The sequence below is a fragment of the Morone saxatilis genome, unplaced genomic scaffold (assembly GCF_004916995.1).
Source record: "Morone saxatilis isolate NCDOM2014 unplaced genomic scaffold, NCSU_SB_2.0 Contig20, whole genome shotgun sequence".
In the NCBI taxonomy this organism is placed as follows: Eukaryota; Metazoa; Chordata; class Actinopteri; family Moronidae; genus Morone; species Morone saxatilis.
The window spans coordinates 19297387-19312675 of NW_023339763.1; the positions used below are offsets into that span (position 1 = coordinate 19297387).

General features: G+C 40.7%; 3 protein-coding genes across 3 annotated transcripts in view; 2 read left to right on the forward strand and 1 right to left on the reverse strand.

Annotated features, from left to right (window-relative positions):
• Positions 1-907: 907 nt before the first annotated feature.
• On the reverse strand, positions 908-5409 carry cunh11orf54 (chromosome unknown C11orf54 homolog). Its single transcript, XM_035666191.1, has 8 exons — positions 5249-5409; positions 5047-5145; positions 3979-4052; positions 3788-3889; positions 2032-2208; positions 1616-1765; positions 1409-1525; positions 908-1310 (listed from the first exon to the last, which is right to left on the reverse strand). Exons 1-8 carry the CDS (start codon positions 5313-5315, stop codon positions 1137-1139), a joined length of 960 nt encoding a protein of 319 aa, XP_035522084.1. The 5' UTR covers positions 5316-5409; the 3' UTR covers positions 908-1136.
• Positions 5410-6092: 683 nt separating this feature from the next.
• On the forward strand, positions 6093-11385 carry pho (phoenix). Its single transcript, XM_035666192.1, has 5 exons — positions 6093-6552; positions 6654-6927; positions 7017-7144; positions 8019-8061; positions 8148-11385. Exons 1-5 carry the CDS (start codon positions 6359-6361, stop codon positions 10506-10508), a joined length of 3000 nt encoding a protein of 999 aa, XP_035522085.1. The 5' UTR covers positions 6093-6358; the 3' UTR covers positions 10509-11385.
• A 524-nt stretch (positions 11386-11909) lies between these two features.
• aspa (aspartoacylase) overlaps positions 11910-15289 on the forward strand; it is a 16302-nt gene continuing 12922 nt past the window's right edge. The window contains exons 1-2 of the mRNA XM_035666193.1: positions 11910-12151; positions 14512-14707. Of these exons, the coding sequence (XP_035522086.1) occupies positions 11910-12151; positions 14512-14707 (438 nt within the window). The remainder of the gene's footprint in view (positions 12152-14511; positions 14708-15289) is intronic.

The following is a 15289-nucleotide window of genomic DNA, read 5'->3' on the forward strand; positions in this document are numbered from 1 at the left end:
CAGTATATGTTTTGCCTTGCCTGTCTTTGGACATATTATGATAACCATAAATGTAAAATCTAAAGGTCAGAACAACTTTCATCATAACAATGACAAAATGTGATTTAACCCAATTATATTTATTATTACTTAAATATTTGTCAGTGTGACTATGAATTAGGGCAGCAGAGTGAAAAACCTACGACTAATATAGGAGGAGGAATACAGGGTAACATATGTGCCATATGGGCTTCATATTACACTCTCAACAAAGGTGAGCTGGAAGTGAGAATGACCAACAGAAATGTGTGGGTTTGTAAATGAGCCTTTAATTAAATAGTTCACAAGTCAAACATTGTTCCACCATTGTGATCATTTTTCTCTAGAGAACACCTTTGTATCATATTGTGTCCACTGTTGACACTCAGCATGTTGGTTTTCATAATAACTTGTGACACAGAAGCTAAGTTTAGCTTTAATACCAGGATGAGGATTAGTTACAGTAATACAAATATAACTTGTGTTGAATCTTGTTTTTCACCTGATGGCTTCTTAAGGACCAGCACAGGTGGTTCCACTTCTACCTGATTGGACCAACTGTGAGAGATATGTGAGGGAAGATCAATCAAACACGTTTAGCACACACCTCCACTGCCATAAAAAAAAAGGCCTAATGAAGCAAATAAATGAAAACAGCTGTGTGTTAGAGATATCGTGCCAGTTTTCTCTCTGTGCAAACAGTGCATAGACATTACTGCAACTGTCTGCTCTGGTCTGTCTTGCATAATTCTTTCTGTCACGATGGAGTTGGCAGGCACTTTTGTAGTTCAAGGTCCCAAATTGACTATTCTTTTTGAAGTAATGTGTGTTGCAAGTTATCACTGCGTTCAGTGAACAAACATCCAAAGACAATCCAAAACACTGCGGGGGAATTCAACATTGTTTTTATTATATGTAGTGATTTTGTTTGTAAGAAATGTGTGACCTTTTAGGAATGAGATTTAAGAGCAGAAATGATGCAAACTCGTCGTATTCATTGTAAAAACTGAGGTTGCTGTAGGGTTTTATGATACATAAAATCTAATACAAATCATGTATTGCTTCATTTAGATAATCAAGAGATGCTGTGCTGCAAATGTAAATCTTTCATTAATTTTTCAATCGCGGCCGATTCCATGGGTCTCTTTGGGCCTGTCGATGCGGTAGACAAACTCTGCTGGCATGAAGTAGCCCAGGTACTCTACAGTGTCCGGCGTGGTGTCTATGTAGTAGTGGCCACCTTCTCCATGGTGGCTGAAGCAGTGGGTGTGCTCCACGCGCAGGTCCAAACCCTGGATACACAGCAAACAAATGAACAGAACCATTACAAAGCAGCTTCCTTTCAGAAATGCACTGCCGATAGGTGTTTGAGATGAGTGCGCTTACTTACAGGGTCTCTGGATACCAGCACTGACTGGCAGATGAGTGGGGCGCTGACCTCAAAGTGCTTGAGCCAGTTGTTGACGTCCTCATGGGTGTCGAGGGGGCAGGCTGAGAACTCTCTCGGCTATCGACGAGCAGAAACGAGGAAATAAATTAAGGTATGGAACTGCCAGTCAATATCGATCTTGTGTTCTGAGTCGTGTCCAATATTTACCATGATGTGGATTTTAGCTTTCCCTTTCTGGATGATGAAGGTGCCTCCCAGAGCCAGGCTTTTATCAGGGTAGTGACCTTCAAGAGTGTTCCTCAAAGCTGTTACAAGACTGTGGCTTCCTGTTCTCTTCTTGGCCCGCACCTCAATGACCTGCAGGGGCACACGGGTGAAGAAGGCAACTCAGGCTGTGCAGTCACGCTCCTTTAGTTAATGTTTATCCTTTCAAATGTTGGGTGCACATGTGATGGGACTGAAGTTCACGTACAGCAACTTCAGCAAGGTTATTAACTTCCAGATAATTGTGTTTAAGTTCATATATAACCACAGATGTTCATTATTTGCCAAAAGCAAAGATGAATGCATTTTTGAAGGGTCGTTGCAGGCAGCATCGTTCATTCTCAGATAGGACGGATTACCTTTCCGGACTTCCCTTCACAAGCGTACAGATTGCCCAGCAGCCCAAAGTTGCAGCCAGAGAATTTGTCACTGTATTTTTCTTGCAGACACTGGCCATCAGCTGGATTGATGGAGGAGAAGTAGCTGCTGTTCACCGCAGGCCTTCCCTCCGCTTCGGTCAGAACCAGAGGCATCAGCTGTGGACGACAATATTTAGTCCATCAACTTATGAACAATACAATGCTTCAGGTTTATAATGATAACATGATATTTTACTGTCGGGAAATCCACTTGACTCCTGACAGAATCAAGTCAGTCATCAGCCGCTGAGCAACTTGTCTCTTGCTTGTCAAATGTGCAACTTTCAGTCCAAACTCTAGAAGGCAATCGCACAAGCACCTAAAGTTTGTCTTTTTCAATCCAATATTTACACTGCAGTCAGACATGCTGGTAAAAAGATGTTAAAGCTATCTGACATAAGACCTGTTAAGTACCAGTTCGGATTTTTTTTTTTGCTTCAAGTCAATGTTTTGTATGCTATGGAGGTTTTCAAGATGATATCTGGGGTAGCGCTCAAAATTGTCAAAAAATTTCCTGTGGTCCTGGGGACAATAAAATAGCCTCTGGGACAATTCTAGGACAGAAGAGAAATGTTTTATTACCAGTTAAATTATTACGTGTATGTGTTACGGAATATGCACCACAAAATGTGAGGTGGCACCGGTACAAGCTCCATGCTACGTCACACGCATGTTTACACACACAAAATAAATCAGAGAGAACAGTGTTACCGACTTTCTCACTACATTTAGCGACTTTTCAGACCCTCTTAGCAACTTAATTTCTAAAAAAGCGACTAGCGACAAATTTTGTGACTTATCAAGGAAAACAAGAGAAATATATAATTTATTCCCATGCAGAGTAAGTAATTGCAGTTGAGTTGAGTAATTGCAGCAGTCCACAGCTCTTGAGCCAACACCACCGGGGTCTCTCCCTCTCCTTTTGTGCCATGTACAGGCAGTAAGTACTGTAGGTGTGACGTTCAGGGCACATTTGACCTTCTCTCTCACTCTCTCTCTGGATTAGGGTGTTCCTATAGTTTGTAAATATGTAAATAGTTTGTTTGACCTTCTTTCTGAATCTTTCTCGCCGGATCTCTGGATTAAGGTGTTCCTATAGCTTATATGTAAATAGTTAGTTTGAGCTTGTAAATATTTAAATAGTTTGTTTGATCTTCTCCGTCCCTTTGTAGAGTTTTTAAAAAACTCTTTTTACTTCAAATGTATGATGTCCCTGTAGTAAGTTTTTGATTATTTGGCTAAATAATATAAACATTTAAGTAAAAAGTAAATTTTCAATTTCCATCGCCGCCATCTGAATTTGCACTGCAGTTTGCAGTGAGGCTTTTATTGGTCGAACAGACAAGCAACAGTAGCTCAACCCATGATTAAATAAATAATGAAAACTGGTTGTGGCCAAACACCTGGGGTGATTTCAGGTTTTAGCACAGTGAGTCAATGAAGTGATGCCAGTTACTGGAAAAGTTATTTAACAATATTCATTATGTAAAATAAAAAAATAACTTCAATTTGGGACGATGGTTGTTAAGTGTGGGACAGCTGAAAGTAGTTTTCGGGACAGTTGTGAGGAAAAAAGATAACATTGAGTCCTTCAGGGCCCTCCTCCCTTCAGTAAGCAACACATAAGTAGCTCTAAAGTGGTGTAAGTCAAGATAGTATAGTCAACAGTGGAGTAACGGGGGTAAAAATGACTCACCTCTGCGTTCATTCCAATAATTCTGGAGGGGGCCCCCGCTGCACCGAGGAGGAAGGCTCCTGGCAGCTCCAGTTCCTTTGATATGGCGTTCATGTCGTATTCCTGGGAGGAGGAGCGTCAACTATATAATAATTTAATTCACCACAGGCCACTGCTCATTTTCTCTATTGTAATATTGTCCTAAAATATACCTTGTCCTTCTGGACCAAGGGGACCAGGTACGGCACGCCACCAACATCAGTGATGCGAGGATTTCCACACAAGCCTACAATGGGAGGACAGAGGTGACATTAAGAGACACATATCATAAACCTCCAGTGTTCTTCACAGGCAATAGCTCATGCTGATCTATCTCAATCTGTCAATCAATATATCAACCCTGGTCCTTAAAAGCAAAATGAGCTGCCACGCTCCTTGTGTGTCTTTTTGGTAACATGTGAGCATCAAAGTTAGAGTTGTGTTCTCTTCTACTTAATGTGTGAAGAGGCTTAAAAAGCTCTGTTGGCTCTCTGTTATGTATTGGTTCCAATGCTTTTGCCAATAATGCACTAGTGGTTGACCCTTGACCCCTATGAAAATTTAGTGGTGGAAGAAGTATTCAGATCCGTTACTTACATAAAAGTACTAATAGCACACTGTGAAAATAACCCACTAGAAGTAAAAGTATGTAAATATTATCAGCAAAATGTCCACAGCAAAAGTAAAGGTACTCATAACACGGTGTTTCACTATTACTGGTATATATGGTGTTGTTTTTTGGTTTAATATTACTGCTGCATTAATGCGTATGTTACATTTTACTGCTACAGATGTTTAAGGCTGTGCTGAATGCAGGATTTTCACTTTAGGGGTGGTATTGGTACTTTTACTGGTTATACTGTATGTGATGTGTGATGATCTGTAAAGTAATGCTTCTAAAGCTGTCACACAAATGTAATGTTACTCTAGTAAAAAGTACAATATTTGTTGCTGAGATGTAGTGGAGTAAAAGTATAAAGTTGCATAAAATAAAATGAATGAAATCATATCTGACAAAATAAAAGCAATGCATCCATATTTGAAGCTAATGAGAGACTTTGAGAGACTGGTAAATTAATCTAATACAAAAACACTGTGTTTGGCCTAGGTGTGTAGGGGTTAAATTGTGCACCAATGGACTAAATACACATGCATACTTCACACTAGATTCAGATGTATACTGTGTATACTTTTCAACATGCTACATACTGTGGAATATGCATAAATAGACAGGCTCTTACCTTTGACAGGAAACTGGAAGGGCTCTTTGGTGAGATCTGGACACTCCACAACACTCACCTGAACTTCAGCAAAGTTGTTCTCCAGTCCCGCTTGTAATACTGCAACCAGCAACAATGTCTCCATTACTCTCTCTTTATGATCACCCTATTTCATAAACATGCCTGTGTCACTTTGCCTGTGTATCAGAGCTGAAAGCCTTACCACCACGCAGTTCCTCTAAACCTGGAGCGTGCAGCTGAACCTTTTCAGTTTTGCTGATATCTGCCATACCTGTACTGGAAGGTAATGTAGCAGCAGACTGTTGGCGGTGCAGGAAAAGTCGATTGTTAATACTGCACTGTACGGGTGAAGTACAACCAAAGAGTAAATACGAACAAGATAGTTCATATCCCACATAGTGTCCCCTCGCTTGTGCAGCCAGCTCATTAGTGCATTTAGTAAAACTGCCTAAATTAAAATACATATATTTCATTTATAGGTAATATTGTAATAAATCAATTTAAGTTGTTGGGTTGATGTTTAAACTCTGAAATATGAAAATAATGTAAAGTGTGATATGGAATTATATAGTCTAGGGAATTATGTACATTTGAAATAACACGCCCAATGTAAACGACTCATGTATATATCTTAAAGGCTATATCCATGTGTACTGAATAAACAATCTACCTGTTTTAATGTATTTTACTTATCTAAATGTTTCCATTGCCACGATATTAATTCACTTGAGGGGTGACTGAGACTGGGTGTTTTGGGCTAATATGAATATATTATGTTGAAAACAGGATTCCAATGTTTGAACAAACTCAAAATCAACTTACCAGCTTATTTTGGAGATTTCAACTTAATTTCTTAATTGTCTTCTTCGGCAGATTTTTGTTTTTTTTGGTCATTTTTTTCATCCATCTGATTCTAGTGGTGCTTGTTACTATATGTATTTATGTTACGTTCACTGTTTTACGTGGTGCAGTCGAAACCGGAAGTACAAACAGTGAATCCTCTTGTTTCTTTCAGGGACTGCTGCCTACTCTTTGCTGATTGGTCAGATGATGATTCGTCACGTCGATGACGTTCAATCCCTTCCTGTTTGACCCAGAAACACATGTACCGTATCTCTTTTTGTTGTTTTGATGCCGCTACACGTTTGTTAACGACGTTAGCGAGTTTAGTAAATACCGATCATTATTTATCTACAGCGGACCTTTAATCACACAGGACCAACACATCTGGAGCACAATCAAGCGGATCTTCCTACTTCTTGCCCATGAAGACCCCCACTCCTTTGCTGCTTATTTCTTGCTACGCTTCACAATGGCAGACGTGCGCAATTCTCTATCTTGGACTCAATCTGATGCCCTTGCTGAGGTTGTATCAGCAGAGTCATGCCACATTGCCCTAGAACCATCCCCTCCAGACTATGTGGAGAAGATATCGCGGTATCTTGAGTCCTCTGTGGGGCAGGGCGAACAGGATAAAGTATGTCATGAACCTGCTGAAGCCGAAAGGTAAGGTTGTGACCCCCGGATGCCACAGTGATGATACAGCTGCTCCTATAACAGCAGCCTGAATGGCTCGTCTCTCTAACTGTGTAATTATGTCTCTGCAGTGACTCAGGAGACAGCCTGTTCATAACTCAGAAGCCAGTACCTGAGGCTGTGAGATCAGCACGGCGAGGTCGCTACAGCCTACGGAAACACCCCATATTCCTCTCAGAAGAAAGTGATGGGGACAGTTTATCTTCAAATGGAGAATCCAGAACTGCCAAGCGGAGGAAAAGACAGAAATGCATATTGCCAAAATACAGTTTCCCTTTCCTCTCAGAGAAGAAGTGGAAGCCCACAAGCACTCTGTTACCAACCCGGCAGAACACGAGCCTTCATGTAAGGATAACTAATACTTTTTTCTGGCTATTGTTGTATAACAGATGCTTGCAAATGTTACTTGGTGCTAAAGTCTTTCTTTTTTACAGAATTTTATGATGGGAGGCTTCTTTAAATGTGTCAGAGAGCAGTGGCAGGGCTTGGAAAGAGGAGATGATGTGGAGTCATCTTTACCAACAGTTGACGTGGATGGGGATTGCATATCTCCGTTGGCAGAGTAAGTTTATTTTATGGTTACATGTGTAGTTTAAAAAAAAAGAAAAACAAACTAACCCAGATCCACCAACACAGTGGCCACAGATTGTTGTTTTTTTAAGTACAATTTTAAAGAAACTAGTCTACATACAAGTTCATGGTTTTCTTAACTACAACAATAATTTAGAAATGTTTCAGGTTTATCACAGTACATACAGAGACAGCTTTAGTAAAAGTAGTTGATGAGATTAGGGTAATCCTTATGCAGTAAACTTTTTGTTCTGGTACAACTTGATAAAGTTGATCACAGAAGTATAATAAGTAGACTGAGGGAAGACATCAGTCGGTCTGGAGCATTTTTTAACTGCTGCTGGGTTAATTTGTTATCTTTCTGGAATTCTCTATCACAACACAATATCTTTTCAACAAACACAACACAAAATAACTTGTGGGGTTCCCCAAAGATCAACTTTAGGACCACTACTTAATCTATATATATTAGCCCTTGGAGGTATCATTAGGAGACATGGCATCTGAGATATCTTTTAAATTTAAACTTAAAACTTACCTCTTTAGTCTGGCTTTTTATTTGAATTATTTATTTATTTTCAGAATTTATTTTATTGTATTGCCCCTCATGTGTTTTACTTTGTTGACTCTTATCAATATTATTTGTTTTGGAATTTTTTTTATCTATTTAATTGTTTTTTATTATGACATTTTAATCCTTTTTATTTCTCTCATACATTAGTCTCAAATTATTTACATTTGTACTGTCTTTAAACTAGCTTGTTGGTCACCTGTAAAGCACTTCGAATACCACTAACCAATATGATAAGTTCTGTACAAATAAAGTTGGATTGATTGGTAATAAAACGCATCTATTCTGTTTATAGAGAGGAAGAAGAAGGGTCAGAAGTTGAAGACATCAAAGTTGTGGTAAGCAGGCTGTTAAAACAAGAAATCTTGCATATCACAGCACTTTTCGTTTATGAACTCTGCCTAATCCGTTTGTCATCTTACAGGAAAAGAAACATTTTGTGGCGTCATTAAAAGCAAAAAGCCGTCACGCCTGGTGCAACCAGTTGAAACAGAGGAATAAGAAATCTGGTGATGCCAAACAGAAGATTGTTTTTCAGCAAAAAGCCAGGGAGGAAGAGCTGTGTGACGACAGTGACGCTACAGTGTGTGAGCTGCCGATCCCAAGGCAGTACGTACAGAACGACAGAGAAGCATCCACAACCGTAACAGAGCCTCAAACGGATGTTTTCCACACAGACGATCTGTCCCAAACAGCACAGGCAGAGGATGAACCTGAAAGCCAAAGTCTCCTCCGTGGTCTCCCAGACCTTATACATGACACTAATAATGACAGTGTATGCAGTGAAACCGTGGTTAAGAAGAGGAAAAAGAAGAAAAAAGACAGAGATCATGAAAGTGTAGAAGAAGAAAAGAGTCAGGAAGAGCCACAGGGTGTGCATGCTGCAGCAGAAGTGACTCCCAGTCTGTCTCAGGATGACAGGGCAGAGCCTCTGGCGTCGCAGACAAGTGATGAGCTGGAACTTAATGAAAGAAATTGTATTGTATCACATGATGATACCATACTGAGACAGGAGGAGAGAGACAGTCCCGATTCAAAACAAAAGAAAAAGAAGAGGAAAAAGACTGCAGCAGAAAATGTCGGACAGGAAGTGGATGGAAACTTAGAATTGGATGTGAGAGTGGAGGATTCTGTGTTTTCAGCAAGCTGTAACGTGGACAGTAGTGGCAAGAAGAAAAAAAGTAAAAGAAGTGGTGAGGATGTGGAGCAGTTACAGTCTAACGCGGTTGCAGAACCTCTAAATGATGATGCTGAGATACAGACGAAAAAGAAAAAAAGGAAAAAAGAAGGGAAGATTGTAGTTGCAGAGGAATGTGAGGGAGAGGAAACATCGAATAGGGCTTTAGATTTGCCACCAATGTCAACAGGACAGTTAGAGGAATCAGGAGATTGTTTAGAAAATACTTCAGTTTCTGCAGAAACATTAGAATCCACATATGTCAAAAGAAAAAAGCATAAAAATAAGCATCAGTCATCTAATAATGCTATTCATGATGGAGAAGAAGGCGGAGATGTAAACTTCTCTAATGATGCTTTAACCTTGGAAGAAAGTACAGGGATGTCACTGAAAAAGAAGAAAAGGAAGAAGCAGAAAACTATCTTGGAGTGGGTGGATATCTCTCGCACTCCTGAAGAAAATGAAAAGGCTGATGTAGATAATACCCAGAAAACAAAGGAGGGCCTTGAAGACCAAAATGCTGAACTGGTGACTAAGAAAAAGAAGAAGAAGAAGAAAACGACCGAAAGATCTAACAGTAATATCTTTGAAGACAGCGTGGCTCAAAGCAATGATTCAGTGTCTGCACATAAAAAGGAAAAGAAGAGGACCTCATCCTTCCTCGTTGCTGATGCAGAGGAAAATGACGCTCAGACACACGGGGAACAAAACTCTCAATCTCATGTCTGGGGTTCAGAAAAACCTGCCGTCAGCACTGAGGTAGAATCAGCAGAAATCACAGGAAATGTGGCGGAATCTAACAACAGGGTCAGGAAAAAGAAAAGGAGGAGGAAGGTGTCCGTAGAGCTGGACAGTGTGGAAAAAGATCACAAGCTCGATTTTGAGGAACCAAACGAAACACGTTCGAGTGCTTTGCCTGAAACCACCGACGCAGGGGTGAAAAGGAAAAAGAAACGTATGGGAAATGAAAGTGAGTTAGTGGCTCCTATGGAAAGATTAGAAAGTGCAGCTGATGCGGGACATTCGCCAACTGATGAGGCTGTAGTGCTGAAAAAGAAGAAGAAGAAGAAGAAAAAGTGCAAAGAAGAGTCATTGCACGTGATTCAAGAGAGTCCACCAGCTGCCACTGAAGATGCTGAATCAGGAAAATCTTCACTGAATGCCTGCAGCTCAGTTTCACACAAGAAAAAAGGGAAACATTTGACCTCTCCTTCGAAGGGTAAATATGTACACAGTGCTAGCAGTACTTCTGACCAAGCGACCATGGAAACACTGAACATGGTTGAACATGCTTCACCGTCGTTAGAGATACCTGGAAATCAGGCATTTAATCATGTGAGTGATAAGAAGAAGAAGAAAACGAAATCCAGTGATAATGTTCTGGTGAAGGGGAAATCAATGACCAAGTCTGCTGAGTTAGAAAACAAAAAGAAGGAAAGAAATAAGCAATCAACTGGCTCCAGTATTATATCCAGCAGCCCAGTGTTATTAGAGACATCGCTCTCAAAATCTGAAATGTCGTCTTCAGACCGTATCATGAAAAACGGGCACATGAAGGTCAGACGGAGACTTCTTAATCCAAGTGAGGACTTTCTTACAGACTATTAGAAGGAACTCGATTGAGTTGTAGTTTGAAAGACAGTGATGGAGTTTGATCAGTAGAGGAATTCTCCATAATCACCTGGACACAAGTGAACTGTAAAATGTGACAGTTGTGGGTTTTTGTATTTAAAAAAAAAACTTTTTTATGTTTTGTATTAAAAGCATTTTACTGACTGAATGGTTCTTAACCTTTCTGGTGTTCATATGACCTCTGAACATATAATAACACACCATAACAAAGCATAATGCTTACTTTGTTTCAAAATATAAGTTTGTTAAACCGTATTGTCAACTGACCTAACTGGTATAAATAAAAAACCTAGCCTGCCAGGGGGAGAGAAGTCAAGGTCATTCGTTTATAGACATTGTCATTTAGACAAAATTCTCATTTATTATCTAATGAAATGTAATCTGATACAATTATTAATTATCTCTGTTCAGTGTATTTTTACAGACTGATTTATTATAAAATTGTAATCCCGTTTATAATCCCCATTTTTACTAAATGTAATTGTAAAGGATTACAGTTACCTTTAATGGTATCCTTATTGTGTAACTCAGTGGCATGTAATCCATTACTCCCCAAGCCTGATTATAGCTTTAACAAAGTGCACCTTTGTTAAAGAGAATGCGGTTAATAGGTAATGTTATACCACTGCTTTAAGGTAAAATGTTTTCCGGAAAGTCACTGGAATTTCATTTGCGATCATGGGTTGTGGGTTTTTGGCATACTTCACCTTTGGAAGACTAATATGCTAAATATTTTCAGTTATGTGTCAAAGTTTTTAATAAACCATCCAATTTGTCTGCCCCTATTTATCTAAGTTATATGTATCCTTTACTCAAAACTTGTTTCAATCAAGATTATGTAGCTGCACATGTGATGAAATGGACTTTGGATAGAGAGAAAAAGGCTCTAATTGTATATACATTCCCCTTTTTTTCCCGTAATATAGTTGTTATTTCCACTGGCATTTTGTATTAAACATGTCACGTTGCTTTATTTTGAAGGTCATGGCCGGAAGTAGCTATTCCGTCATGTCCAGCTTAACAGACTAGCGGTAAATGCCAAAATAACGAAACGTTGTTTTAATCATTTTATTTTGGTAGAACGTCACCGGAAACCAACGGTAACTATTCCCCCGTTCGTTTTGACAGTGAGACGTAAACAAAGGGAGGAACCTCGTTAACCGGAGTTTCGCCTTCAACTCGAGATGTCGTGCTCCACTCAGCGCATTTTACGCACGGTGACTGACCACAGCAAGCCAGCGGGCCCGTTACGTAAGCGCGCAGCCACAGCAGGCATTTAAACGGTGAGGCTGCGAAGATCCAGCTGGAAACTTTTCCTCCGCTCCCTGAAAGCCTCAGAGACCCGTCAGTCTCCGCACAGTTTTGACGTACCCAGCCATGTCTGCTTATAAAAACAGCGTGTGTTTTAACGAGGCCAGGAGAGTGGCTATTTTCGGAGGGACGCACGGGAACGAGATGTCAGGCGTGACGCTCGTGAACCTGTGGGTGAAGAACAGCGCAGAGATCCAGAGGAAAGGGGTCGAGACCAAACCGTTCATCGCCAACCCGAAGGCTGTGGAGAAGTGCACCAGATACGTGGACACGGACCTGAACCGAGCCTTCAGCCCGGAAAACCTCAGGTAAACACAGCCGGTCCCGGAGCTGCTGGCATGTGCGGAGTCGCCGCTGCTGCTGCTCGGGTGTTGTTGTTGTTCCGGTCTGCTGTCATACATGTTGAATGGAAACTTTGTGGTGGTGGTGGCTGGGATCCAGAAACCCGTTTCACATTTAACACCAGACCTTTGACCCCTCATTTGATGTTACGGATTAGACTTTGAGCTCAGTCTGATAAGAGAACCAAAGACGTGGCACATGTGAATACCTGTACTGTAAACTGACAGTATATGATCGCTCTGTACATCGTCTCATCAGGACAGGGGGGTTGTTTGTTTGTGTGTTTGTTTGTTTGCGACATCCAGAACCTGGTTTAATGTTACATCCTTGGAGATCTCGACTACAGTTTGTGGAAATGTGTTGGAAAATGTAATGACAGCGCAATTATGCAACATTATCGACATCATTGACTCCGTGTGTGTGTGTGTGTGCTCCAGACAAACGGGGAACATATAAGACCTCTTGCTTAGAGAACATTCCCAGCATAACGGAAACAACACCCGGGAGACAGTGATGGTTGTGAGTTGTTGTAAAATAGGATTCACACCGTTACACTTCTCCTACACTAAAACTGTGGCGTGGACATTTCCATCACACTGTTATTATCTCAGGTAGTGTGTTTACCATCAGCCATGTCCCCCCCCCTAATCTCTCTCTCTCTCTCTCTCTCTCTCTGGCGACTTCTCTCTCTCTACCCCACCCCCCACGGCCCTGTGCCAATAACAGCAGAGCAGCGTGTCCCTTCCTCCCGGACTCGAGCCCACAGTCTGCCAGCAGGAAAAACGTGAGCGGAACGTGACCGAGCTGCAAATGAATAAAGACGATTCATTTATTTATTTATTTATTTTATTCGTGCCTCTTCGTGTGCACTACAGCGGAATATAAAGTCTTACGCAAACGCTGGCTCATAGGCGTCAGTGAGCATGAACACGCACACAGCAGCCTATTCACTAATGCGGTTGGATAGCAACATCCCACTATTCATAAATCACCAGGGAATCCCATAATGACATTCCCAAGGTTATTGTAGTGTGTGTGGTACCTACTGGGGAAGTTGTTGTTATCACCATAATATTTCTATGTATGTGCTATTCTGTACAGTTGGTATAGTGTTATTAAGTATGTGTGTGTTTAGGTATAATTACATAATGTCTTCTGGTGTTTATCACATTTTACCTCTTTCTTTGTGATGTTTTCAAGTTATGCTCAAATACATCCTTTTAAACATTTTACTGTGTATGACTGAAATGATGGTAAAAGCTCCGATCATACTGTAAATCAGAATGGGTTTAAATATGTTATTCTATAAATCTAAAAACTAAAGTAAAGTCACTGTTGACGCCTCATCGTGCGAATTCTAAGCAATCTTTAAAGATCCCCTCAACGCTCTTCAGCTTCCGACTCTCTCAAGGCAACATGTAAGAAGATTAACAGCTCATGGTGTCCCATCCTTCAACTTAATAAGACTGAAAGCTCTGCTCTGGCTCATATTTACTGTCTGTCAGTTAAAGTTGGTGCGTTGGAGACCACTTCATCAGCTGTAGTTCAAACTGTGCTCATCCAATGCACAGTGTCCCGGCAGTCCAGACAATACCAGATATTTGCTGAAAATGGGGTCAAAAGAGCGGATGTGAGGGAGGCGAGACAATAAGGACAGCAGAGGTGCCATTCTACAGTAGCTTGGAGAATGTCCTAGACTAGTGGGTTATTTTGAAATGCTGTTAAAAGAGCTAAGAGAAAAAAAGGGAAGCTCTCATTCTCTGCTCAGACCGTGTAGAACGTCTATCTGAGGGGCAGAGAGCAGGTTTACCCTCTGGGACAAAACACAATTCTCAAGGATCCATTCAGTGCACACATTCAAGGCTCGGAGAAAGGGGATTAAATTTCTTCTTCACACTCACAAAAGGAGGCCACTGTCCTGCTGAATCCAGCTTTTGTGTTCTGGCTTAGATTTAATGACTACCATGACTTTCTACATTAATGTGTTAAGTGAAATGGTAATTATGAAGACATCATTTACAGTCATTCATATTTTCCTGAGTTGTACACGTGAAGAACTGTAGGAAATACAATCCATACGTTCGACACAGAGGCAGGAAATTCTTGTTTTTCTGCTTTTGACACTGTTGTACACACTCTCCGTTTTAACCCACGGTGACTGTGTTAACTTGTAGGTTGTTATTCTCAGATTTTTCCACTGTGGCCAACAGATAGGTGAAAGGGTTACAGGGCGTGTAGGTCAAGTTAGACACCCTTGTGTAAATCATTACCATGCTTCATAGCTCATTGTTCCTTCAGCAGAATTGTCTGTGTGTGTGCCCTGCAGTGCCCCAGGAGGAGATGACCTGCCCTACGAGGTGCAGAGAGCCCAGGAGATCAACAGGATATTTGGGCCCAAAGGAAGCCCAGAGGCCTACGATGTTATCTTTGACCTCCACAACACAACGTCCAACATGGGCTGCACGCTGATTCTGGAGAGCTCCAAAGACCACTTCAATCTGCAGATGATGAACTACATCAAGGTAACGGCCTTGAGGAGCACATTTGAATTTCTTAAAACTTTACGGCACAAACACACCCCTGTGGGAGTATTCAGGCTGCAACATTAGCTGTTCTGTGGACTCTTTATGTGCAAAAAGGCCGAACCAGTGGGAAATGTCCCATAAATATGTTTTATGGCACATACAGTGCAGTGTGCTGTATGTTAAGAAGTATGCTTCTACACTTCCCAAAATGAGAGCTAGTGACACATAGCTTAAAAGTCAATGTTTTACCAATAGCTCTCTTTGGAAAGGTTCAGTTAATCTCTGTAAATAATATAATCATCAGTTTACCATTACGTGTTTGACAAACTCACCTAAAGAATAAACCACCCAAATAAGCCAGAGGGAGCTCTGAGGAGGAAACTGAGGAGTGACCTTCTTAATTTGTTTTATATACACCTGTAGAACATGTTCAGGGTGTCCATAAAGATAGTGCAGACAGTATTTCAACGTCTGAGAATCAGTTTTTAAGTAGCTTTATTACAAAAAACAAAAAGCTCACTTTGCTGACAATACATTAAATGCTCACCAATTTGTTATATATTAAATAATATAATATAA

Coding starts and splice junctions, on each gene's coding strand:
- cunh11orf54 (XM_035666191.1), bottom strand. CDS start 5,315: ATGGCAGATATCAGCAAAACTGAAAAGGTTCAGCTGCACGCTCCAGGT. Junction 4,053..5,046: donor CTTCCAGTTTCCTGTCAAAG/GTAAGAGCCTGT, acceptor CTCCCATTGTAG/GCTTGTGTGGAAATCCTCGC. Junction 1,311..1,408: donor TGCTGGTATCCAGAGACCCT/GTAAGTAAGCGC, acceptor CTGTGTATCCAG/GGTTTGGACCTGCGCGTGGA.
- pho (XM_035666192.1), top strand. CDS start 6,359: ATGGCAGACGTGCGCAATTCTCTATCTTGGACTCAATCTGATGCCCTT. Junction 7,145..8,018: donor TGCATATCTCCGTTGGCAGA/GTAAGTTTATTT, acceptor TTCTGTTTATAG/AGAGGAAGAAGAAGGGTCAG. Junction 8,062..8,147: donor TTGAAGACATCAAAGTTGTG/GTAAGCAGGCTG, acceptor GTCATCTTACAG/GAAAAGAAACATTTTGTGGC.